This window comes from Budorcas taxicolor, chromosome 10 (assembly GCF_023091745.1).
Source record: "Budorcas taxicolor isolate Tak-1 chromosome 10, Takin1.1, whole genome shotgun sequence".
NCBI lineage: Eukaryota > Metazoa > Chordata > Mammalia > Artiodactyla > Bovidae > Budorcas > Budorcas taxicolor.
This window is the reverse complement of record NC_068919.1, coordinates 26,388,769-26,401,279: the sequence shown is the minus strand read 5'-3', so window position 1 is coordinate 26,401,279 and position 12,511 is coordinate 26,388,769. Positions and strand designations below refer to the sequence as shown.

The 12,511-nt window shown below is 35.7% G+C and overlaps 1 protein-coding gene across 1 annotated transcript; it reads left to right on the top strand.

Annotated features, from left to right (window-relative positions):
* The first annotated feature begins 3,903 nt into the window (after positions 1 to 3,903).
* Positions 3,904 to 11,629, top strand: LOC128054013 (olfactory receptor 4F3/4F16/4F29-like). Its single transcript, XM_052646545.1, has 2 exons — positions 3,904 to 4,803; positions 11,618 to 11,629. The coding sequence occupies exons 1-2, from the start codon at positions 3,904 to 3,906 to the stop codon at positions 11,627 to 11,629; spliced, it is 912 nt and encodes a 303-aa protein (XP_052502505.1).
* Positions 11,630 to 12,511: the final 882 nt, after the last annotated feature.

The following is a 12,511-nucleotide window of genomic DNA, read 5'->3' as shown; positions in this document are numbered from 1 at the left end:
ACATCAGAGCCCAAACTATTAACTCTTTTACTGTAATGCATGAAAGGAAATATGTGACATTTTGTATTTGTAGGACTGAAGAAGATAGAGATGAAAATTTGGGAATTATTTCTGGACTTTTGATATGAGCATATACCCATGTGATAAGTCCACGATATAGAAGAACCAAACGTTGGCAATAACTGTATTCTAACCTGCAGTAGTAGAAGCTGACAGGGCAGAGAGCCCTTCTGGGATAGTAGAATGTATAGAAAATGTACATGGGGGAGAATTTCATATATCTGCTGTGTATTGTCCTGTATACCTTTTTCTGCTTAGTATATGCTAGACTCCTCAAGTCATAATAAGAGTTGAATTTTTACTGTGAATTACATGTGTGTATCATTGTGCAGCATAAAAGGCAACCTGTCCATTCATTATCAACTGTGATTTTCATAGAAACTTTGTGAGCCTGACAGGGCAGGTGATAGAAGCATCTGCCTTCCTTAAATGCAATCCAATGTTTCAAAGTCAGGAGCAGCTCTGAATCAGTGAATTAAAGGTGAGAGGGTGATATTCTCCTTAACTGACCTGGGTTCTCAGAAATACAGGCTATGGTATTTTGTACTCTCTGAACTCTGATGTGCTCTTTCTCTTTTCTCCTCTTGCTTCTTTTTTGTCATTTTGCACATCTTTTCTAATATCCCCTCTATCCAATCTTTAAGATATTTTAAATATTTTAAATTTATTTGTTCTCCTTTCTCTCTATTTTACTTTTCTATACATCTCAGATTATTCCATATACTTCCTGAAAATAAGCCGAGTGCTGACTGTAGGTATGGAGATGAAATGTTAGCTAACCCCAATGAGAAATACGTTGTGAAGCCTTAGGTGCCTTCTCACTGGGAGACTATTCATCATGCTCCTATAAGTTTTAAAATGAGAAAATTTCCCTTAAGCATGTTGAAACTATTGAAAAAGATGGTGGAGAGAATCAAGAACAAACCAAAAAGAATAATAAAGATCATTGACCTGTAGTCATGGCTTTAATAAGGTTGTTGTTAATATAACCTCACAGCTGAGAACTATTTGTTGACTTCTGTATGAATCTGGGTATATAATATGAGCTATATACACATGAATAATGGTAGGTAATATTAAAAGTCACCTTGATATTATGTAATTCAAGGTATTTCTTTCTCTTTCTATTTAGCTTTCACTAATTCTTATAGAGTCAAATCAATATCTGTACCCTGGGAGCGGCCTTCCCCACCTGCTACTGCTGACACTAGTAATCTTCTATTATTGAATGTCTAAAACACATTCCAAATATTTATGTTGCTATTCACTTGACATGTGTTATATCCACATTAGACAGTATTTGTTATGTGTTCAATTCATGTTTTTTCAACTGTTTTCCCAGCTCTTTGATTTACAGGAGTTTTTTTTTTTTTAAAGTTCTTATGAACAAAATTGTCAATAATAGCTAGTATGTTTACATTATAGCTAGTGAGTTTAACTGACCTTTTTTAAGGATAATAAAATTTAGGATGAGCAAAAGAAAGGTCTCCTTAGAGACAACAACTTAAGTGTTTTACAGTTATAATGACCAGTTGCATAACCAGCAAAAAGGACACGTCAGTACAGAAATACATTCGCAGTGAATAACCACTTTCCCAAATATAATTTTCTATTTTACTAGTCAAATAATCTCTAACTATGCACTCACTTTATATATTTTATTTATTATTATACTAATTATATAATTTAGTGTTAATAATGGACATTATATGGAAATAGCGTTTTGTGGATTTTTATTTTGCTTGATTATTTTCTCCGGGATAAGAGTCAAGAGCTCTAGGTTCTGGCCCCCAATTCTTCTAGTTGTGTGAACCTGGTTGGGGGTTTTTCATGTGATTGATAATCACCTTGGACAAAATGGCCCGTAAATAATTCCATGAAAACTTTCCATCCATGCTGAGCACATATTCTTTTCCTCACCAAAGCTTTGAAGGTTTTTCAACAATTACTAAGCTTCTTGCCCCCATCCTGCCCCCACCATGCCTCCATTACTTTCCCATGTACATCCATCCTATCAGTCCTCTCCCTTGCTGATTCTCTCTGCCCTGATGAGCAGGAGACAGTGGTTATTCCCTGCCCACTACTCCAAGCCTCAGGTTTATGGTAACACTGTGCACCTTGAGACTGTGGACCATTGGACTGGGATGTGATAGCATAGTCAGTGCATGCAGATGAGAGTACAAAGACATTCATGCCAGTGGTGGTGACCCAGACATAGTGACAGCTTCTGTCAGGTTTGCAGACTGGGTGAATGAGGGCATCAGTCAGATGGCCCTTTGAATGAGAAGGTCTGGAATTGTACCTCAAAAAATGGATATCAGTATAGCTGTTCTATTGCTTTTCATTAGGTCTGAAAATAATTAACCTCTAGTAGGTGTTTTCAGGGAATACCTTCTACTACAGGGAGTGATTGAGATGGATGTCTGGACAGAGAAACACAACACTATTTTCCGCTCACTCTCCACCTCACATATAAATACTATGTGTATTAAAGAACTAAATTCTGTGTCATGTTTTATATAGTATGCTGCTGCTGTTGCTGCTGCTAAGTCGCTTCAGTCGTGTCAGACCCTGTGCGACCCCATAGACAGCAGCTCACCAGGCTCCTCTGTCCCTGGGATTCTCCAGGCAAGAATACTGGAGTGGGTTGCCATTTCCTTCTCCTTATGTATAGTATGATTTCAGATCAAAAAGAAATCTTATTTGCCCTCCTAAAATGTGACATATTTGATATTTCTATTTTATAATTGTAAATCGAAAGTATGAGATACAAATTGCCTTTAAGATTAAATATCTGAACAGATTTCCAAGCCAAGTAAGCAGGATAATATCAACCCTTAGAAGAGGTAACCGTGCAGGAGGTACTGAGTACTTTTAAGGATAGAGGGATCTCAGTGGACTTAAAGGTAACAACAAACTGAGGCACTGATGAATTACAACTTAATATTGCAACTATTTCAAGTGCTGACCTCAGTACCTTCACATGTATGGAGAGAAAGCAAATGTTTTCAGAGATTTTTTACATCATCTGTGACTTTAGGAATATACCTTAGCAGAAACTGCAGAAATCCCTCAGATACACATTTATTAGACCTGGAGAAAGCCTTTCACACTTAGCTGCTGTAGGTTCCATTATGAAAGCCTTACTGAGTATTGAGTGCAGTTTAGATATTTGTAGCCATGAAAAATTATGTGGAAACTAGAGGCACCCAGAATAGCCATGAACATGATAAAATGTGATGGAAAGCTGTGTTTGTTTTATTTACTAGAATCTGCATACTTCTCCTGTCCTGTTGTACTTGCAGGGCCTCCAGTTTTACATACCCTAGTATTTTCTTAATCTACAGTCTATTCTAATCTACAGTCTATCCTAATTCAGTATCTATTCATGTCTCATGTCCCATTCACTCCAGGTGACAACTGACCAGTCAATGTTTTCCTCTCATCACTACTTTTTGTAAACTGTGAGAAAAGTGGATTATGAGATATACATAAAAGCATAATGGGATATTTTGGAAATGTGGAATAATCAGTATCAGAAGAGATTGAAACAGCTGATGAAGTCATGGACACTTTTGTTCTTGTTTAATGTGTTAATTTGAGAGCAGAGCATTGAAGTGTGAGTATTGATGATGTTTGAAGTATGTTGCAGCCCACACTTTGTGATGATACAATGTTAATTATTATTATTATTTTTTGTATATTTGATGAACTGGATAATTACATACTTTTCATTCAATATGAGGACATTGAAAAATCAGAAATTATCATCTCCATAATCACACTTTCCTCTTCATTTTCATATTTATCATTATTTCAGCAGCAGCCCTGTTGGCTGGATCGATGGATGGAGGGAATCACTCGGTGGTGTCTGAGTTTGTGTTTCTGGGACTCACTCATTCATGGGAGTTCCAGCTGCTCCTCCTGGTGTTCTCCTCTGTGCTCTATGTGGCAAGCATGACTGGAAACATCCTCATTGTGTTTTCTGTGACCACTGATCCTCACTTACATTCCCCCATGTACTTCCTACTGGCCAGCCTCTCCTTCATTGACTTGGGAGCCTGCTCTGTCACTTCTCCCAAGATGATCTATGACCTTTTCAGAAAGCGTAAAGTCATTTCCTTTGGAGGCTGCATTGCTCAGATCTTCTTCATCCATGTCATCGGTGGGGTGGAGATGGTGCTGCTCATAGCCATGGCCTTTGACAGATATGTTGCCATATGTAAGCCTCTCCACTATCTGAGCATCATGAGCCCAAGGATGTGCATTTTGTTTCTGGCTGCTGCCTGGGCCCTTGGTGTCAGCCACTCCCTGTTCCAGCTAGCATTTATTGTGAATTTGCCCTTCTGTGGTCCTAATGTACTGGACAGCTTTTACTGTGATCTTCCTCGGCTCCTCAGACTGGCCTGTACAGATACTTACAGACTTCAGTTCATGGTCACTGTGAATAGCGGGTTTATCTGTGTTAGTTCCTTCTTTATACTCCTCATCTCCTATATCTTCATCCTGTTAACTGTTTGGAAACGCTCCTCGGGCAGTTCATCCAAGGCCCTCTCCACTTTGTCAGCTCACATCACTGTGGTTATTTTGTTCTTTGGTCCAACCATGTTTGTCTATACATGGCCACACCCCAGTTCCCAAATGGACAAGTTTCTTGCTATTTTTGACGCGGTTGTCACTCCTTTCTTGAATCCAGTTATTTATACATTCAGGAACAAAGAGATGAAAGCAGCAATGAAGAGAGTATGCAAACAGCTAGTGATTTATAGGACAATTTCATAAATGATGTGATAGTCTTCTCACTAACCATAAAGCAGCTTTATGCTTCTGTCTTTGGTATTTTAGATCAGGAAATTGCAGCATCAAATTTTGCTTTGAGTGTTGTCAGATCTGTAAATAAATAAATAAATGTATTTATTCCTGGTAGCCATTAAACACTATACCTCTGTATCTATGTAAGTCCCATTTAATACTTTCAGCAGTGTTTTCAGATTTTCATGAGTGAAAATTGCATATCTTATTTTGAGATTCATCCTAAAATTTCCATATTTTTGATATGGTTATAAATTGTACTTTTGGGGTTTAATGTAGAATTATTTGTGGTTAATATATAGAAATACAACAGACTTTTGTTTATTAACATTATGTCTTGCACATTTGCAAAACATCACTTCTATTAGTTTTTTGTAGATTAAACAGGATTTTCTTCATAGATGATCATTTTGTTAGCAAATAAAGACATTTTTCATCTTTTATTCTGGTGTGGATTTAATTTATTCATTTTTGTTGTCTTATTACACTTAGAAAAGTCAAATGGTACAGTATTAAATAAAAGTGATTGCATTGGACGTCATTGACTTGTTCTTACTTTTTGAAAAAAGCCTTCAGTCTTTCATCATTAAATATGATGCCAGTTGTAGGTTTTTTAGATGCCTTGTTGATATGATTTTTTTCTTAAAAATATTTTATAGAATTTACTCAATGAAGTCATTTGGGCTAGGAGTTTTCTCTGCAGAAACGTTTTTAACTAGAAATTTGACTTTTGGTAATTTGTGTCTTCTAAGAAACTTTTACATTCATTTGTGTTTTCAGATTTCTTTTGGAATAAGTTCTTTGTAATATTTCCTTACTATCTAATTAAAATATCTGTTAAGATTTGCAATGTTTTTTTCTCTCACTGTATATATTGGTAGCTTGTATCTTTATTCTTTTTTTTTAAATGTTTTCTAAATTGTCTTTCATCTTTTTTATCTTATCAGCATGGCTAGAAGTTTTTCAGCTTTCTTGATGTTCTCCCATTTTCATTTCAGTGATTTTTCTCTATTGTTTCATTTTCTCTTTTATTAATATTCATTTTTATTGTTTATATTCTCCTTTATTTTTCTAGTTTAGGGGGAAACCTTAGTCATTCATAATGAGACCTTTCTTCTTTCCTAATACAAGATTTTAATTATCTTAATTTCCCTCTAGGCCACTGTTTCACATAATTTTTTACATATCTTGTTTCCTGTCATTCAGTTCAAAATACTTTCTAATTTTTAATTTGAAACACATGAGTTATAATTTCCATGGAAAATTTCCAGATATCATTCCATTATTGAGTTTAATTTATTTGCCTTTTAGTCAGTAACCTAGTTTGCATGATTTGAATATTTTTAAATTTGTGGAGGCTTGTCTTATGGTACATAAGACAGCAGGTTCCTATCTTTCCTCATATTGAGTGCTGAACAACCTACAGAGCCTGGTATTTTGGGACAGCTCACAACCTAAGAAAGGGGAGGACATTCAGTTACAGCTAGTGCTGCCCTTTGAAACTGGGGATAAACACAGAACTAAAATTTTTACTCCAGGGAGGAGGAAAGGAAGAAAAGGGAGCCTAATTCTTCGAAATTCAGATTGTGTTCTGGGTGAAGCAAATAACAGAGGATGAGGTGGATGGCATCACCAACTCAATGGACATTGAGTGAACTCCAGGAGTTGGTGATGGACAGGAAGGCCTGGCATGCTGCAGTCCATGGGGTCGCAAAGAGTTGGACATGACTGAGTAACTAAACTGAACTGAATATCTATTTTGCTCACACTAAGTGCTAAGATACTGGAAGAGCTCAGTCTTGTGGACCAGCTAATAAGAAAGAAGAGGGGTGAATGTCCTCCAACAGCTGGCACTGTTCTGTGAAATTGGGAAAAAAACAGAAAACTGTGGCTTTTCCTCCATGGGGACTAGGCAGGAAATAATGGGAACGTTGTTGTCAAGCTTAAAGCACACACTCCAAGGAATTGGTCTCTATCTTCATACTGAGTGCTTCTGACTCTATGGGCTAGTTGAAACAAGCCCATAAAGCCTGGGAGAGAAAGCTGCTTCTTCAAATGATTAAATAACGAAGTGAATCTACAAGGAAACATAAAGAATCATGATTCAAGGAAGAAAACAAACTTCTAACTCATTTAAAAGAAATGGACATTTGTGAATTGCTGACAAATAATTCAAAATAATCATCCTGAATAAACTCAGTGAACCCCAAGAGAACATGGTGGACAACCAAGTGAAATTGAGAAAGCAATACTTAAATAGAATATCAACAGAGATAGATGTAATAGAGAAAAGGACCAAACAGAAATGCTAAAGAATACAGTAACTAAGTGGGAAAATTCCTAGAGAGGTTCAAATGCAGATTTGATCAAGCAGAGAAAAGAATCAGTAAATTTGAAAATAGGTCATTTGAACTTATTCTGACAGAGAAACAAACATTAAAAGAATAAAAAGAGTGAAGAAGGCCAAATGGACGATGAGACTACACCGGAAGAAGCAACATAACATTGTGAGATACTCAGCAGGAGGAGAAAGAAGAAGGGGCAGAAAGCATATTTAGATAAATAATGGCTGAAAACTTCCCAAATGTGTGGAAGAAAATGGACATCCAGAATCATGGAACCCAACGGGATACAAATTGGTTAAAAGTAAAAAAGATTTACACTAAGGCTTACATTAGAAGCATCTCGTTAAATGTCAAGGACAAAAAGAGAACTTTGAAAGCTGTCCTTCAAAAATGAAGAGATAGACTATCTCAGATAAAACAAAGTAGAGAGTTCATCACCACTAGATTTGCCTTACAAGAAACGCTAAAGAGAGTTCTTTAAGGTAAAACAAAGGAATAATTCAAGATGAAAAATGTGAAAGTGTAAAACTCACTGGTAAAAGTAAATATATAGTTAAGTACAGAATATGCTAATACTGTAATGGTGATGCATAAATAATTTTCAACTCTATCATAAAAATTAAAAGGTGAAAGCAATAAATATAACTAACTATAGTAACTTAATGGATCCTCTTAATATAAAAAGATTTGTGAAACTGATAACATAAAGTGTGTCAGGTGGAAGGTGGAAGTAAAAATGAAGAACTTTTGTATGTAATCAGAGTTGTCATCAACTTAAAATAGACTGTTACGACTGTAAGATGTGTTTTGAAAGCCTCATAGTGGTGGTTTAGTTGCTCAGTTGTGTCCAACTTTTTGTGACCCCATGGATTGTAGCCTACTAGGCTCCTCTGTCTACGGGATTTTCCAGGCAAGAATATTGGAGTGGGTTGCCATTTCTTTCTCCAAAGCCTCATAGTAAACAGAGATTAAAAAATCAACAACAACAAAACAAACAAACTGTAGTAGACACACAAAGATGAAGAGAAAAGAATCAAACCACACTGCTACAAAAGAGATCAAATCACAAAGGAACATAGTAGAAGAGGAAGCAAAGGAACTACAAAACAGTCAGAAAAAATGGGAAAAAAAAAAGGTAATAATAAGTCCTTGTGCATGCGTGCTCATTCACTTCAGTCGTGTCTGACCCTTTGCAACCCTATGGACCGTAGCCCACCAGTCTCCGCTGTCTATGGGATTCTCCAGGCAAGAATTCTGGAGTGGGTTGCCATCTTCCCCTCCAGGAGATCTCTGACCCACAGATTTTACCTGAGTCTCCTGTATCTCCTGCATTGCTGGCAGATTCTTTACTACTGAGCCACCAGGGAAGCCCTGATAAACCCTCACTTAGCTACAACTGCTTTATATGTAAATGGATTAAGTTCTTCAATTAAAAGATATAGAGTGACTGAATGGATATAAAACAAGATACAATTCTGTGCTGCTATAGGTGACTCATTTGAGCTTTGAGGACACAACATAGGTTGAAAGGGAGGAGTGGAGAAACATAATCCTTAAAAGTATAACCAAAACATCACAGGAGGGGGCTAATCTTATATCAGACAAAATAGACTTAAAATTAAAAAAAAAACTGTCACAGTAAAGAAGGCTGTTATATTATAATTAAGGAGTCAGTTCATTAAGAGGCTATAACAAATATAGTTCTATAAGTATCTTATATCAGAAAACCTAGAAGTATATGGCATATATAGAAAGATCTGAAGGGGAAAATAGCAGTAGAATAATAGTAGGGGTCTTCAATATCCCACTGTCAACAATGGATGGATCATTCAGATATAAATCAATAAGGAAATAAAGGAGTTGCACAATACCGTAGAACAAATGGACTTAACAGACATATACAGAGCATTTCATTCAACAGTAGCAGAGTATACATTCTTCTTAAGTGCAAACAGGACATTCTCCAGGACAGATCATATATTAGCCTTCAAAACAATTTTTAGAAAATTTAATAGTATTGAATTTGCTTCAAGTATACTTTCTGACAAAAATAGTATGAAACTTTCAATAAAAGAAGGGAAATTCCCACAAATATATGCAATTAAACAACACATTCCTAAAGAACCAATAGGTCAAAGAAATAATCAAAAGGGAAATAAAGTCATAAGCTGAGACCAAAGAAAAAGGAAAAAGACATTCAACATGCCAAAACTTAGAAATTGCAACATAAGCAGTTCTAAGAAGGAATTTATATGATAAACGCCTACCTCGAAAAAAGAAAGATCTCAAATCACAATTCAACTTTACACCTTGAGGAATTATAAAAAAAGAACAAACTAAGTGCAAAGTTAGCACAAAGAAGGAAATAACAAAGATGAATGGAAATAAATGAATTAGAGAACAGAAAAATAATAGAAAAAATCAAACAAATAAGAGCTAGTTGTTTTTCAAAAAAGATTAACAAAATTGACAAGCCCTTAGCTAGAATTACCAAGAAAAAGAGAGGGGGCTCAAACAAATAAAATTGTAAATGAAAAATAGACATTACAAATGATACCACAGAAACACAAAGGATCTTAATTATTACTATGATAAAGTATATGCCCCAAAATTGCATAACCTACAAAAAATGGATAAATTCCTAGAAACATATGACCTATCAAGAATGAATCATGAAGAAATAAAGGTTCGATGCATGATACTGGATGCTTGGGCCTGGTGCACTGAGACGACCCAGAGGGATGGTACGGGGAGGGAGGAGGGAGGAGGGTTCAGGATGGGGAACACGTGTATACCTGTGGCGGATTCATGTTGATGTATGGCAAAACCAATACAATATTGTAAAGTAATTAACCTCCAACTAAAATAAATAAATTTATATTAAAAAACACAAATAGCAATAGCAGCAACAACAATTCTCGTGAAATAAAAAACAAAAAATCTGAACAGATTAATAATGAGTCAGAAGATTAAATCAACAATTAAAAATTTTTGAATAAAGAAAAACCCAGGATTGAAAGCTTCCTGAGCCATTCAATTATACTAAACATTTAATAAAGGATTAATATGAAAAAAGAAATGAAGAGCATCATAAGTAGATGATTATAAAGAAAGATGTGGGAGAATTAGAAATACTAGTAGCTAGAAGCATTAAAAATTAAAAATAATAAAGAAGGATTAATATCAACCTTTCTCAAACTTTTCCAAAAAATTGAAGATGGGTAAACACTCCTAGAATTATTTTATGAAGGCAGTGTTACTGGGTGTTAATGGATGGGTGATTCAATACACAGTTAAAAAATGTGATGTATTACAATAACAGAATGAAGGATAAAAACAATATGCTCACGTCAGAAACAAAAAGCATTTGACATAATATAATATCCTTTCTTGATAAAAACTCTCAACAAGTTAGGTATAAGTCATGTTTGGGATCACATGTACACCCGTGGTGGATTCATGTCAATGTATCGCAAAACCAAGTATTACAAAGTATTATAAAGCAAAAAAAGAATGAGACCGGCACTTTACAGGAACAGATGACCTTTAATGAGGCAAGAAGGGGCAGCAGTCAGATTAGCCAGCTGCTGCACTTACCCGAGAAAAGAGTAAGTATATATAGGCATGTATGTGGAAAGTTCCTGTCTTAAGGGGGCCTGTTTTTCTCCAAGGTTGTTCGGAGTAGTTATCTCTTAAACGGCTGGGGCAAGGAATTTTGGAGATCGGCCAGAGGCTGGACCAGCTGGGAGCTGGGCGTAATCAACCTTAATGTCCATTTTTTTCTTCAAGTGAGAGAGTTCTTTGTTTGGCATAGATTCATGGGGAGGACCTGGAGGGGAGTTTTAACTCCAGGCTACCTTGAGCCTTGCAACTTTCCTTCAGTGCTAATATCAATATTAGCAAAGCAATTACTAATATCACTGAGCAATTCCTCATCTCTAAGAAGTATATAATCCTAAGAGAACCAATAATGAGATTTCCAGTGCAAGGTCTCTGATTCAGTACAAACATGTCACATAAAGTAATGGTGTGGGAAAATGTGAGGATATTCATGGAATGTTTTATTTAAATGGCTTCTTTATTTGATAATATCTGATAAGAATCTTTAATTAGCTTTTTCTAACCTCTGCTGTCACCAGTAGCCATAAATTGAGTGAGGAGTCTGTCCTTTGAATAGATAAACCTTAAAATAAGAACAAGCAAGAATCAAAGTGTATAGTCTACTGCATTAAGAACATTGATGACTGCAGTTAATGGAATGTAAAAGATTACTGTAATTAGGAAGCATCTACAACAGTTTTTTAAAGTAACATTAATTAATTCAACAAATATTGATTGAGTACCTGCTATATGCTAGATACTGATGGGACATAAAAACTGAGTAAGAATTCCTTGACAAGCTCATCAAATGAATTTACCATTCAATTATTTGTATTTTACTACTAAAAATAAACTTTGTATATGATAAAAAAAAAACAACTTAGGTATAGGTACTGGGGATTTTTAAGGCAGTGAAACTATTCTGTATGATACTATAAAGATTTGTACACATCATTATATTAATACATGTTAAAGCCCATGGAATGTACAACCCCAGGAGTAAACCTAAATATAAACTATGCACTTTGGTTCATGATGGTGTCACTTTTCTTCATTGAGTGCAACGAAACATAGCACAAAGATGTGAATGCTTGGGAAGTTTGTGTGTGTGTGTGTGTGTGTGTGTGTGTGTGTATTTAGGAGTTATGTGGAAACTGTATGTTCTTCCCACTTTTGCTGTGATCTAAAAGTGTTGTAAAAAATATATACATTAAAAAATAGAAACCAGTGACTCAGTTGGTAATCAATGCTCAAGGTCATGGTAGGAAGTATCATTAGATGTTTGAACAGACACACAGAGGCAGTTCAAGCATGACCTAAACTGGGTCTTGTGTTGTTCTTATTCTACAGGTAACCAATGAAAAGAACTTTCTGGATAGGTTTCAAAATAAGATGGTCCAGAATTTAGCCATATTTCACTAGAAGTAATATTTATTTGGAGAGAGTACTTAAATATATATATATATATATATTAAAAATGTATGCATATATTTGCTTGTTACCATTGCTCAGTAGTTTAGTCATTTCCTACTCTTTGTGACCCCGTGGACTGAAGCCTACCAGACTCTTCTTTGCATGGAATTTCCCAGGCAGGAATATTGGAGTGAGTTTCCATTTCCTCCTCCAGGGGATCGTCCTGACCAAGGCACTGGACTCGCATCTTCTGCATTGGCAGGCGGGTTCTTTACCACTGA

Excerpts from the sequence above, each read along its gene's own strand:
- LOC128054013 (XM_052646545.1), top strand. The coding sequence starts at position 3,904 with ATGGATGGAGGGAATCACTCGGTGGTGTCTGAGTTTGTGTTTCTGGGA.